Source organism: Nesoenas mayeri (assembly GCF_963082525.1).
Source record: "Nesoenas mayeri genome assembly, chromosome: 4".
Taxonomy (NCBI): Eukaryota; Metazoa; Chordata; class Aves; order Columbiformes; family Columbidae; genus Nesoenas; species Nesoenas mayeri.
This window is the reverse complement of record NC_137540.1, coordinates 53765675-53779990: the sequence shown is the minus strand read 5'-3', so window position 1 is coordinate 53779990 and position 14316 is coordinate 53765675. Positions and strand designations below refer to the sequence as shown.

At 42.8% G+C, this 14316-nt stretch overlaps 2 protein-coding genes across 4 annotated transcripts in view; one reads left to right on the top strand and one right to left on the bottom strand.

Moving 5' to 3' along the window:
- Positions 1-4110: 4110 nt before the first annotated feature.
- On the bottom strand, positions 4111-6302 carry LOC308039970 (toll-like receptor 1; the record flags this gene model as incomplete). The annotated part of the gene is made up of 1 exon (XM_080343753.1): positions 4111-6302. The coding sequence occupies exon 1, from the start codon at positions 6058-6060 to the stop codon at positions 4111-4113; it is 1950 nt and encodes a 649-aa protein (XP_080199879.1). The 5' UTR covers positions 6061-6302.
- Positions 6303-13946: 7644 nt separating this feature from the next.
- Positions 13947-14316, top strand: part of FAM114A1 (family with sequence similarity 114 member A1) — a gene marked incomplete at both ends in the record, with an annotated part of 30276 nt that continues 29906 nt past the window's right edge. For 2 of the 3 annotated variants that reach the window (XM_080343605.1, XM_080343604.1), the window contains one exon: positions 13947-14292. In XM_080343605.1, the coding sequence (XP_080199731.1) occupies positions 13947-14292 (346 nt within the window). The remainder of the gene's footprint in view (positions 14293-14316) is intronic. The other variant, XM_080343603.1, reaches the window with a different exon arrangement.

The window sequence follows — 14316 nt, the reverse complement described above, 5'->3', positions numbered from 1 at the left end:
GGTTTCAGAGAGGTGTTGAACCTTGCCCTCAACAGAATGCCTCACCTCCCACGGAGTCTCATTCTTTCCCTTGAGCGCCTTTCCCTGCTCTAACCCTCTGCAGTTGAACTTCAGTGGTGATGCTTTGTAACATTTCTAAAGCTAAAGAATAGCTGAGGTCTCAACAGGGCAACTCACATTGTGTCAGGACTTCCAGTCTCTTGCAGTTCAGTTTCCTTTATACCACACACTACTCAAAAACATTTATGATTTCACTTCATTTTACACATTTTCTAGGTTTTGGAAGGTGTTTAACCTCCATGTTACCAATCTTGTTTGTTGATATTATTATGTATGTAAAAATAGCATTCCTGCTAGTCACCGAGATGACTAGTCAAATGTCGGGAACCTGCTCTGATACAGTATCTGATATCAGAGTGTATTTACACACTCCCTTTTTCTGATAACTGAGTGCATTAGTAGCTAGAGATTTCAGAGCAGAACCAGACTCACATCACCAGGGTGCGCAGAAAAGGGCAGCTACTTTTCAAAATGTCCAGATAGAGCAGATGACATGAGCTGTGAGACTACACATAGCCCCACATACAGGAAAAATTTCTTTGTGGACTAAAACTATTACTACAGAAAGTGTTCAGAATATGGTAGAGGCTAAAATAATTGTTTGAAATACTCTGATATGTATCACTTGAGAAACTCATTCCTGTGGAATCAGAGAACCTAGTTGTAGTAATTAATTGTACATATATCTGTTTTGTCAATTATCTGGCATATATCATGGACAAACATCTAATAGTATCACAGAATCAGAGAATGTAAAGGATTGGAAGGAACCTCAAAAGATCACCTAGTCCAATCATTCCTGCCGGAGCAGGAACACCTAGATGAGGCTACACAGGAACATGTCCAGGCGGGTTTTTAATGTCTCCAGAGGAGACTCCACAACCTCCCTGGGCAGCCTGTTCCAGTGCTCTGTTACCCTCACTGAGAAGAAGTTTCTTCTCAAATTTAAGTGGAACCTCTTGTGTTCCAGTTTGAACCCATTACCCCTTGTCTTATCACTGGTTGTCACCAAGAAGAGCCTGGCTCCATCCTCATAACATATATTTATAAACATTAATGGGGTCATCCCTCGGTCTCCTCCAAGCTAAAGAGACCCAGCTCCCTCAGCCTTTCCTCATAAGGGAGATGCTCCACTCCCTTCATCACCTTCATTGCCCTGTGCTGGACTCTCTCCAGCAGTTCCTTGTTCTTCTTGAGCTGAAAGCCCAGAACTGGACACAATACTCCAGATGTGGTCTCACCAGGGCAGAGTAGAGGGGAAGGAGAACCTCTCTCAGCCTACTAACCACCCCCCTTCTAATACACCCCAGGATGCCATTGGCCTTCCTGGCCACAAGGGCACAGTGCTGGCTCATGGTCATCCTGCTGTCCACCAGGACCCCCAGGTCCCTTTCCCCTACACTGCTCTCTAATGGGTCATTCCCCAACTTATACTGGAACCTGGGGTTGTTCCTGCCCAGATGCAGGACTCTACACTTGCCCCTGTTATATTTCACTAAATTTTTCCCCGCCCAACTCTCCAGCCTGTCCAGGTCTCGCTGGATGGAAGCACAGCCTTCTGGCGTGTCAGCCACTCCTCCCAGCTTGGTGTCAAGTTGCTGACAGCACACTCTAGTCCCTCATCCAACTCATTGATGAATATATTGAATAGTACTGGCCCCAGTACTGACCCTTGAGGCACTCCACTAGATACAGGCCTCCAACTAGACTCGGCCCCATTGACCACAACTCTCCAGCTTCTTTCCTACAGTCAGTTCACAGTCCACCTCACTACCCAGTTATCCAGTATGTGGGCTTCTGGTTCCAAAGTACAAGTTTTAATGGCTCCTCATGCTCATTACAAACCTCCCTTTCTAATATTATTCACTCAAGTATTTTGGACATATATCAGAAACCTTTAATTATATATTTCTGCTTATGATCGCATCAGCTACACTGCCAGAGGACACACATGTTCCAAGTGCTTTGTGAAGCTGCAAGCAAACCACTGCTAAAACCTTCTGCTCCTAAAAGAATTGATCTCTGGCAATAGGTATGTGCTCCCACCTGAGCAACAGGAAGGATTCCTGCTGCACTCTCTGACTATCAGAGGGTTTCTCTGTCCTCCAGCCAACAGAGAAGCCATATGAGTTCTTAAAGCTTCCCAGACAACAGGGGATGTTACTGTATTACAGAAATTTCAAGGGCTACTGACCTAAAACCCTAAGGCTTTCAAAGATTTTCAACCAAGGCACCATGCAACAATCCAGTTGTCCCTGGCTGCATGAAAGAGACAGGCAAACCAAGTTGAGTTTGTTCATCTTCAGTTTCTAAGGCTTAAGTGAGGCATACACTGAAGCATGAGATGGAGGGGAAGGAGGAATCACAGAAAACATTTGTTCCCACAGTCCTGAATTAAATGCCTGCCATTTGGTAACAGGTGTGTTACACTAACTTTGAGGCTATGTGAAATGAGAGAGCTAAAGGTGTTAAATTTGACCTTTCCCCTACAAATCATGCATGGTCACTCACAGTTCAAGACTTCAAGCCAAGAAACCTCAGTCTGTTTAGGTCTTAGGACAAAAAAATCAAAATTAAAATCTTCTGTTAATAATAATGGCAGACAAGAATGAAATAAAGTGCAAACATTACATACTAAATGAGCATTTCATCTTAACATCCCTTCTTCTCCTATCTTCACATTGAAACATATTTCTAAAAGGAAAATTTGCCGCTTACTTGTCATCTAAGTCAGGTATTCCAGATGGCAAACACCTCCCCTTCTAGGGGTAAAGAGGAAGTTTGCTGTCATCATCTTTGGCTGTTGCGAATATGTGCCAGAGCCCAGCCATGTTTCTTGAAGCCAAACCAGCATAAGCACAGGTAGAGGAGGCTGCTGTATTTCTATAAAGGAGAGCAAATACTGTAAACATAGCTTGTCTTTCTGACTCTGTGAATAGAGGGTCTTACCTGACGTCCCAAGAGCCACTAAAATTTTTCAGCTGCTGACTGGGTTATTGCTTTCCTGGTCAGAACTCATAGCTGTGCTGCAAAAGATACTCTTTTTTTTTGGCTAAAAAGGACAGATTCTTTTAAAAATAAGCGTAAAGTAAGATATATGGATGAGAAGGGGGGGAAAAAAAAGTAGAAAGCTAAAAAAAATAAAAAAAGCATGAGGTAGAGAAGTCCAGAGTTTCTCAAGGTATAGCAAATGATGGTGAGGGTAGTTCTGTCACTGTAGATACCCTCTCAGTCCCTTTGGTCAGAGTATCTCTCAGGATCAAAATGTTACCAGGATTCTATCAGAGGATGGAAATTAGAGTTCTGATTGTCAATTCACCGCTGCTCCCTCACAGCAGTGCCAAACTATTAGCCCCAAACTATGAGACCCAAAAGGAGAAGTAGCTCATATTTCCTTTTTATTTCCTTTTTTTTTTTTTTTTTTTTTTTTTAAGAAAGAAACAAAACAAAACCACACACACACAAAACTTTCTTTCTCACTCAGTCCTCTTTTGTGGCATGGCCATTTTTTTCTACCTGTGCTGGATGTTCACAGAGTCCTGTATCTGGGTCCTACCCTTTTAAGCTTCACTGAAGCTGAGAAAACATCACCCAGGAACCATCTCAAGCTCTGGATTTATAGACATCTTCTCAGGATGAAAAATTTTCTTTCTTGCAAACTAGCTTTAGTAAAAGGGGTCCTGTGAACAAGCTGCTTAAGCCTTGTGATTAATGCAGTTCTGCAAACTCTGCAGCAACTCAAGCACTTTTCCACATAACTATGCCAACTGCTGCAGACTTTATTTGGCTGAGAAAAATTCACCACAGTATTTCAAGCTGTATTTCAAAATCCACATACAAACTCATTTGTGATTTGCTATCTCTGCATCAATCTCAAGAGACTTCCAGTAAGGTAAGTTCAATTTTGCCTACAGTTAGACAGCAGCATAGATAACCATGTAGAAACAAGGTTCTATAGCAAAATGTTAAATACATTAACAAACAATGGAAATCAAAATGTATTTATTGCTTCACCAAGAAAAAACAGAAGAAATCTCATCAGAAAGATTCTCAGTCTGTTTCCCCACATCTCTTTCCATCATCCACTGGCAGGTTAATGTTAATAGCTGCCCTCAGGTTTGCCCAGAAAAGGGCACGCTTGCTCCTCTCCTTTGGCCACTCCAGATATGTTCGCTTTGCCATGAGAGCCTTCAGCTTGTGATACCTGGCAGGGATAATGTACGGAGGGATCGGCTCCAGCAAAATGAGGATTAAGCTGTTGGAATTCTCACTGAATAATTTGTGGTGGGCAAAGTACAGCTCATAGTGACACCACTCGCTCTGCACAAAGTTGGGAGACAACACAAAGATCGACTTGTAGCTCTTCTCAATGCAGGCGATGATGTTCTCCACAATGCTCTTGCCAGGGATAAAGTTTCTCTCGTGCTGGCACAGTTGTACACAGTCCTCCCCCTTCTCCAGGTTCGGGATCAGCTCGTTCTTCACCCACAACGCATCGCGCTCGCTGTAGGAAATGAACGCATGGAACTGCAGAACGGTCTCCTGCCCTTCGGGGCGGCTGTGCCAAGCTCTGCGCTTCGTCTGCGTCCACTGCCACGTCATGCGCACGTACCACGGCACGTCCAGGTAGATGCACAGAAAGGCCACGACAGCCACCAGCACCAGCGTCAGCAGCAGAGCCGTCACCAGCAGGAGCGCCGTGTTACAAGCCAGTTCGCTCAGGTGGAAATCCTTCAGCTGCGTTCCCCGCAAGGCTGACGGGTACTCGCACAGGTACGCCGCCGGCCAGCCAGCCAGCTTCCCCCCAGACCGCCTCTCCACACGCAAAAAGTCCTGCAGTTCACAGGAACACTTGAACGGGTTGTGCCCGGCTTGTAGCTCCCGCACCCTGGGGCAGCTCTGGAAGAAGTCGGCAGATGGGGTGAGGATCAAATTCATCTCTATGTTCAGGAACTCCAGAGAACTAAAGTCGCTGCACCCTGGCAGGTCAGCCAGCCTGTTCGATGCCAGGTTCAGCTCTGCCAAGGATTTCAGCTCGGCCACCCCCTTGGGGACGCTGGCGATCTGATTGTTTTGGAGGCTGAGGGTTTTGATGTTGACGGGCAAGCACTCAAACACGGCATCTGTCAACTGATTTGAGGACAGGTCCAGCTCTGACAGAGACTCAGCCCATTGGCATCGCACATCAGCTCCATCGTGACGCAGCAAGTTGCTGCTCATGTCCAGATATTTCAGTGATTTCATACGGCTGGTCATGAAGCTCACCTTGGCAAGGCTCTCAAATTTATTCCTCTGTAAAATTAGTGTCTCCAGTTGAATTAATTTGTCACATCTTTGAAAAACATAATCTGTTAAATCATTCTTGAAAAAATTCAAGTATCTAAAGGGACTGTCAGATGAAGGACACAGCATATGTATCATCTCTGATTCAGCTATTGTCAAGGCTGCAATATTCATGTCTGCAAATATTTTGTATAGGTCATCCTGTGAGAAGTACAGATCTGTGATAAAAACTTTCTTCACAGTCAGTGCTTTCATTGAGGTACCTGAATAGTCAAAGTAATATGTTTCGATGTTTGACAATTGTGTTACACTGTTAATATTGAAGTATTCAATGGATGAGTGCCATACAGTCTGAAGAATTTCAGTAAGAGCATCCCAGTCCACGGACACATTTGTCAGTGTCAGATTTTGTAACCTGGAGCCTCGTTTGAAGTTAGATAATAAAGCTATTAATTTTTTTACATTGTTATTTGTGATTTCTGACAATGACAGGCTTTCTGTAGTATTTTGTATCACAATCCAGTCAAAATTAGCTTTGGACTGATGACTACTTGTATACAGGAGTGGCAGGCTCTTGATTTTTTTGTCAGAACCATCTTCTGGAAAATCATTAGAAGCAGATATAAAGAGTTCGTTTTCCACAGACAGGCTGCAATGCTTCCAAAAAGTTAATGCAAACAGGCACTCATAAAGAAAAATGTTTCTGAAAGATCTCATATTTTCTGTCACACTGGTTTCTAGTTCCTTGGAGATGCTTAACACTTTTCTTATCTGTCCATCTTTGTTCTAATCCTGTAGCAAAACAAACAAATGAAAACAAAAAACACATTGTATCAAGTGGCCATTCAAGATCCATCACAGAGACTGATTTTTAAGGTTCTGATTTCTCATCTCTCCCTTTGACTCAAAAAAAAAAATGAAGACACCTGTTATTATCCAGGAGAAGCATTTTTTTGTTAAGAGAACACGACTGAAATTTCTATTTGGTAAATATGCTGTATTTTATTTATAATGAGTCTGTTTCTTAGAAAAAATGTGACTAAAATTTGCTGCTTGCTTATAGAATTACTGCTGTGATTCAAAATATTATGAAGGCTTCCCATGCTGTATAACAGACTTTGACCAGAGGTCAGCATGGTCATTCTCTCCTTAGACTCTCTCCTGAAGGATATGAACTAGACTCATAGAATTTTTTTAAATGGATTTGTAACTGTAAAATGTGGGCTGAAACATAGGGTGGAGGTTCAAGAGAGTGAATCAAAATCTGAACATCTTTAGGCAGCTGGGATTGGTCACTAGTTCTTATTTTAACTGGGGAAACCGGGGCAAGGGGTAGGATGTTCTATATTTATGCAATGGGGAAGCCCACACAAGAGTTCACTTCTTGTCTGGGCTTGAGCATCTCCTGAATTTAGACTCTGAAAGTGGGATGTCCCCATGTCTGATTTGTCAGATGTACACAGAGGACACCAAACACACACTGAAAAGATCTGCGTGTTACACAAAAAAACACCAGTTGTAAAACCTCTGTACAGAAAATCTATCCCAGATGTAAGGACACTGACCTCCAACATCTCTGATGTGAGAGGTTTATTTAAACACAATTCAGAGAAATGTCACAACCATGGCTTTGCTTTGATTTCCCATAATGAAGGACAGTTTTCCTTTCTTAATATAAGAGTTCAGGGTAGACAGCCTCCCTTTGTTTAAGTCAGCCATTGTGAATGCTGACTTAAATCTCCTTTTAGACATTACCATAAAGCCATTAGACTGTGTTTCTGAAAGAGGAACTGGTAAGAACTTAGCTAACATTTTTACATCTGTAAAAATGATTGATTTAAAGTTGTTTACCAGATTTCTGAAATACTTTTGTTCATTCTTCCCCGTTTCCTCCCATTACTTTTAAATTGTAGTTGTTGTCTGAAGCTTTCCATAGTGCTTATTCATGACTGCACTGGCTTTTAGTTTTTCTTGATATTGAAATGGCTGAATTGTGAGTTTATATTTCTAGTGACTCTACAATGTGATAGTAATAGCTGTCACTTGTTGGACTAAAGCTACAATCTTGAGGATTACATCCTCTGTACCATTAACCATTCCACAATTACATTAGAATTACATTACTGGGTCTAAAATGTACATTGTCTTTGATCTAACACAATCTATATTAAGAAATCTCAACATTATAACAAAAAATTAGTCCACTGAGGTCTTCTTTTGTAAAGAATGCATGAAACTAGGCTTGGAAATAATCTAGAAATAGTAAGGCAATATGGCAAAACTTTTCCAGACTTCTTCCAGATTTCCATTTGGAAAAATTATATGCAGTTTTACTATCAAAACCCTCAAAAGGCATTTGGGCATATGCAGAGAACAAAAGATAATCAGCATCCTCTATCCTGTTCTTCCAATTGTTTGGGCAACACTACTAATGTGTGTAAAGTCAAACAAAATACGTAGCTTCAAGAGAAATCTGGAGGAAAAAAAAAGCTACCTTCAAATTATTATTTCTTCTTAGGACAAAGTTTCAGCAACCTCCAGGGACTAGGTGAAAGAAGGATATGATACTTTCACATGTGCTTAATTTTCTTTCTCATTCCTATATCCTGGCATTCAGTCAAATTATTTACAAGTACTTTCAAACTCTCTTTAGAATATGCTACAAAGCAATAAAATTAAGAACTGCTATAACACATGACCCATGATTCGGGGGCTAACACTCGAAAAATTATCCTTTATAGTCACATCCCTCTTAATTCCAAAGTATCCTCAAGTCTTCAAATCTGACAAAAAGAGCATCATCAAGATACAAGCAGAGAAGAAAATCAGTAAGGTAAGCAAACCAAGATCATAGCAAGAAATTGCCCTGGTGTTTAAAGAGCGAGAGAAGAGATCAAAATTCAGGTTTTAAGAGTTTTTCCACTGTAAACTGACCAAACTTTCATATAAGAAATGTACAGAATGCATTGAGCTATGATGGTTCAGTATTAAGGCATGCACTTCACAAGTTATCAGTATAATACAAAACTCAAATGTTAAAAATGTCTTTCACATGGACGAAATATCATCAAGTTAGACCTGTTCCTGAACTGTAGAAAAATTATTTCCATTAAATCACTGTGACCCCCTTAACTATGGGTACAGTGCTAATACCAAGAGACTGCTATTTGGCCGGCTTCTTTGGATAAATTTAGTGAACATAAGCAACTTTAATCTCAATTCTTACCCATACAATTGAAAGTACATCATACACTTGCTAATAACCCTCTATGGAAAATATGGCTCATTTTCAAATAAGATGCAGAATATTAAAGTTTCTGCTAACTAGCAGCCACATAAAATCAATAAAATGAAGAGTTTCTCACCAGAAATCCCTGCTCTCCGAAAAAGCAGAAAATGTACTGAGGAAAAGAGAAAAAGAAACTTCCTGTAACTCTATCCTACTGTGTAATAATACTTAGGAACGCCCAAACATTTTATATAAATGTTTGTGCCATCTACCGACAGCGTATGAAATGGCATTTGCTGTCCTCCAGATGTATTTTCCCCATACATTACTGTAATTTCCCCATTATTTAGTTATTATTGAACTATGTGTTTTCATGTGTTGCAATACATTAAGCAGGTGGAAAAAATGAATCTTTTTGACAACTTTCTGTCTTCATCAAATCAATATGAAAAGAAATACTTCTTCTGAGCAAGTTTTACACTGGAATTCAAACATCTTCCTCTCTGAACTGAATAATGATCTAAGTCTATATCCATTATTGTGAATTCTTTTTCCATTTAGCTACACCAATCTAGTCGTCAAGTTCTTATCAAGGCTGGTTTACAAAAGCACTGTTTATCTTATTTTAATTTCCATTTAATGGCAATGGAAAATTAATTTCTCCTGTTCCAGCAGTGTTGTGATTGGGCTAAACAGTGAACACAAAAGCAGTGGGTGGGGTCTTTTTTTAAATTTATTTGTTTAAAACAGAGCAGCAACTTCAGAATTGAATGCCCGAACATTTGGGTTATTTTCCTGGCAAAGACATACACCAGTCTCTCTTTATGTCTGTTTAATGTTGGTCAGAAATTTCATTTGAGCTGAGATCTAAATACAGAACTGCTGCACTGGAACCTACCTTTATGGGTTAGCATAGCATAACGCATTCAAGAGTTAACATTTCAATGATTCAGGAAACAGAGAAAATAACCTTCTGAACATTATCTTTCATTACTCAGCTTCAAGTGAAAATAAATCATCCAGAAAAAGGAGAAACACAGGACAGTAAGTGACAGAATATGGACAATTCTTCTCTGCCGTTATGCCGATGAGCCTTATGGTGGTACTCTACAATTCTACGATTATTTCTCCATTTCTGTGAATACAGACAAGAATATTCACATCTGGTTTCCAAATGACACCTTATAATGTTTTACATACACACCTCACAGTTATCTGCCCTAAGCAAGAATGATTCTGCTATCCATCCTTAGGATGAGATAAAATCCTAAGGTAAGACCTTGCTTCTACCAAACCATTCATTCCTGTTTTGGAATGTTAACAGTTTAACTACTTGAATATAACTTACCTGCTACTCTAACAAATACAGAAACAGACATATGTTTGGTTAACATGTAGTAGCTGCTATAGAGGCTCTTATTCAAGAGCTATTTCAATCCCATCCTGAAATAATAACTTTATGTTACAATAGCGATTAATACTGTCTTGTAGTTCTAAAACATGCATGGCCTTGTACAGAAACAGCAAAACTGACAGTATAAGATCCATTTTACAGTAAAAATAACCATTCATCATGGGGAAAAACAATCTCCAGCTATCGAGCTTCATTTACTGTGGTTCCTGCTAAGACGCTACCCTTGCTCTTACACAAGCTCCACTGAAAAGCAGAGGGAAATCCTTAGGGCCACGATTTCATTTTCAATAAATACATCTAAACATTAATAAATTAACCTAAAATATGCTAGAACTACCAGCATGCCCTGATACTTAAATCTCATTGGAACACCTTCAAAATAAACTTTCTACTTAGCGATACAAACATTTGTTCTGCCACCACGTACCTTACTAGGAAACTTCAGAGAGTTTTGCCTGATAAGCGTTTCAGTCACGTAGGATGATGCTCCTGAGAACCGGGGCTTGCTTTTGTGACCCCCTCTAGCAGCTCTCCTCTGATTCACAACATGTATTATTTTGCTTCCTGTGCCAACAGTGTTTATTTCTTCCGCAGAGGAAGAGTAGTGGTGGATACGATGTGATGTTGAACAATGGGATGGCCTTTTATCACAGTAAAAGGGCATGCTTTGCCTTAAAATGAAGCGGCAAAAAGGGGAAAGGGTATGAGGAATTAGACAGAGACAAGAACCGCAGGTTGTTGGGCAAGAGCCTGCAATCCCCTTGTTTTGTTCAACCACGTACCTCTGGCGTGGCTGCGGGCGCCCAGCGCCAACACCAACTTACTGGAAATGTGTGTACACACCTCCCGGTTTATTTTAGCGGCCTTTCCTGTAAACACAGACGTAACAACGGTGTGCAGTCACATCTGAAAAACTAAATCTCAGTTCTTTAATTCTGCAACCCTGCACTTCAGTAGGTGGCTCGCGGCAGCCCGCTTTGAGGAAGGATTAAACTTTCTGCAAAAAAAAACAACTGACGCCAGTTCAGTGATTTGTCTCATTGATACTTTAAACGCCTCAGTATGATCGTTATCGCATTAGCGTTGCAAACGCACCCCTTCTCCCTCCCCAGCGAGGACGCTGGGGCCGCTCCGGCCGCCGCTGCTCCCACCGCGCCTTCCGCCTAGCTGCGGCCGTGAGGGGCGGCACTGGCGGCGGGGGGGCTCCCTGCGGCGGGTCAGCGCTGCCGCTCCGGCCCGCAGCCTGGAGCCCGGGGGCAGCGGCGCGGAGCTGCCCCTCCGCAACAGGCAGCCGCCTCAGAGACACGGAAGGAGAGCGGCGGAACTAGAGCCGGCCTCTCTCCCTCCCCCCTGCGGCCCGGCCGGCCCGCGGCTGCCCGGCCCGCTCTGCCTCCTCCTCCCGCTGCTGCCGACGTGGCGGGGCGGGGAAGGAGCAGGAGCCGGGGGCGCGGCGGCCCGGGGACAGCTGAGCGGTAAGGGGCACAGCGATTTCTCCTATTTTGCCGCTTTCGAAACTGGCTGCGGGCTCCTCATTAAAACTCTACCCCAGAGGCGATTTCGAAAAGAAAAAAAAAGGGGGGGGGGAAGGGGAAGGTGTGGCCGCTGCGGTTTCGAGGGAGCGACGCCCGGGCTGTGCCCTGGGCGCGGGGCAGGTGCCGGCGGGGCGGCGGGAGCTGCCGGCGGCAGCGCGGGTCGCCCGACGGGGGCGTCGCCTCAGCTGGCCTTGCCCGGGGCGTCCCGCGGAGCGGCGGGGGAGCGCGGTGCGGCCGGGCGAAAAAAGTTATCCTGGCGGAGGCGATGGTCCGCCTCTGAAGGCGCCCGTCGGCGGCCTTAAACTCCGGCGGCGGGTCGGCAGGTGCCACCGAGCCGCGGCGGGAACTGCTGCCGCCGCCGCCGGCCCTCGGCGGGCGGCCGGTCCCGCCTGAGCACTGGCTGGTGGCGGCGGGCGGGGAGCTCGCTGCAGCCCGCTCTGAGGCTGGCCTTGGCATCTCCCTCATGAGCTGTCTGTAGGGAGTCATGACAGTTCATTTAGATCAATACAGTCTCACGGGTGACAGCCTGAGTGACGCCTCACCCGTGGGTCAAGCACGGCTCGTAGGTTCTGACACGTGTGGTAATTTGCTGTTACATGCTTTGCTCCTGTAAGGAAGGTTTAGCAGACAACTGAAAGGACCGTGGCCAGAGTGATCCCCAAAGATGACCCAGTCACACAAAAATTCATATGCACATGTACGTGTGATCCTTTAGAAATTGTACTGGTGTTGGGCATTTTCTTATTCAGATCTTATCCCTGTGCAAAATTATGATGCACGTGTGTACAGATTTTACAGGTTTTGGTAGACACCCCTTGTATCTGATGGTGGAATTTGGTTTATAAATACAAAAATTTTCTTTAGGTAATGCTGTCCATCACACAGTGAGTAGTGTTAAAACAATGGCAATATTTACCTACACTAACTCATTTTATAGTGTTTGCTATATTCATAATGGAAAACTGCAAATACTTGTGGCAAATGCAAAGATTCTGACTTGTACATGCATGTTTTCTAAAGATAATTAAGTTACAATGTAAACTAAAGTAATATAAGTGGTACCCAGTGCTTATTTGTTTATTTATGTTTATTGTTCACTGATCCCAAATGCTGTTTTTGGAACTGTTCAGATGATCTACATTCAAGTTAGATAAATAGGCTGCTAAAGCCACAGATGTACATGATTCTAAGGACTTTAAAAAATATATTGATTGAAATACATGCTTCTCAGGCAGATTTCTCCTAAATGCCATTTATATTTTGCTTTTTGCCCTTTTTTTTTTCTTGTTCTTCAGTCTCTCTTAGAACCTCAGTCCTTCCTAACAGGTACAAAGCTTTGAAGCATATTTAATTAACATGGGAGTCAATGAAAAGACAACATCTACAGAGAGGACTCTGTGAGTTTATTTTATGCTGTGCAACTCAGCATATAGTCAAGAGCTTGCAATGACAACTCTCTGTCAGTGGTTGTCTTCTGAGTGCCAGGCATACTGTTATTGCTAACAAGTCAGTGGTAGTAATCACTGCACCACAGTCCTTTTGGACTCTGCCATTGCTGCTCGTTAGTCAGCTGCAGAGCTTGCTCAATGGCCATTTCTTTCCCTTCCTGGATCCTCAGCCTGCTGACTGCACAGTAGCAGAAAATACTTAGACAAAGAAAGTTACATTGGAAGATAAGGAGTAAATAAGAGAAAACTAATTCATAACTTAAAAAAAAAAAAACTGTACCTCGTACAAGCTTACCTTGGCTTCAAAATTAAAGTTTAATCATGCAGCTGGAATTTTAGGAGCAGGTGAGAAGTGTTGCACTTCCCAGACAGTAAGCCTTTGAGACGAGTGGTGCAGAAATGTTGTGAGCAATGAATGCTTCCTGTCTATGAAATGGCTGCAGGGACCATGGCCTGTCACGTTCTCAAATTATGCCCTTCTCCAACACATACATATGACCACAGTTTTAGTCACACTGTGTTTGTCATCCTCCTCTCCATCAGTCAGCAGGCTATAGGAACCTGTGTATCCGGAAAGGATGAGGAGAGCAAGAGCTGCTTGGCTGTTGCAGCTCAGATTATCCTGTTCTCCAGTGGTCTCATACACATCTAATAGGAAACATTGGAATTAACCATGCAGAAGCTCTTATATTTGATTTCTACAGAAAAGGAACATCCTTTCTCACTCACCAAATGATATTTTGGAAAACAGTAATGCTGCTCTTTGTACTTGAGTGCTGTCATGCAAGGTGAAGAGAGTATCATGGAGTTATCAGTGCCAACATGATGCATATGCAGAGGACTCTGTGCTTCAGGAGGCCTTACATCACGGCTGTGTTGTTTTTCAGCAACAGCTTATGGTAAATGCTATGTCTTTTATAGTTATTCAAATGTTTATGGAGCTAAAAGCCTTGATTTATTTTCTATATTCAGAATTGAAAATGTCTGAAGACATATGTGATGGCATCCCATCTGAAGAAAAACCTGAAGGAATGCAGATGCCCAGCGGTGAGGTATTGCCTCGCGAGTCAGCACCATACCTCGTGGAAGCTGAGATCTTGCATGAGTCTTCACATGAAGAGCATGGCCGGAGCACTCAGAGTGCCAGTGATGGACAGGAAGGAGACATACTTATTAACAAAAACCCTGTGACTGAAAAAATAATTGAAAGTCTGCCTTCTAATGGAGACTCGGCTGAAGACATGCCCACTGAGTGCAATGAGACCGTAAGCCTTGATGCAGAACCTGAATCTGAAGAAACACTGCATGAACAAAGCAGTTCAGTAAGTAATACTTTCTTTTCCATAAAAG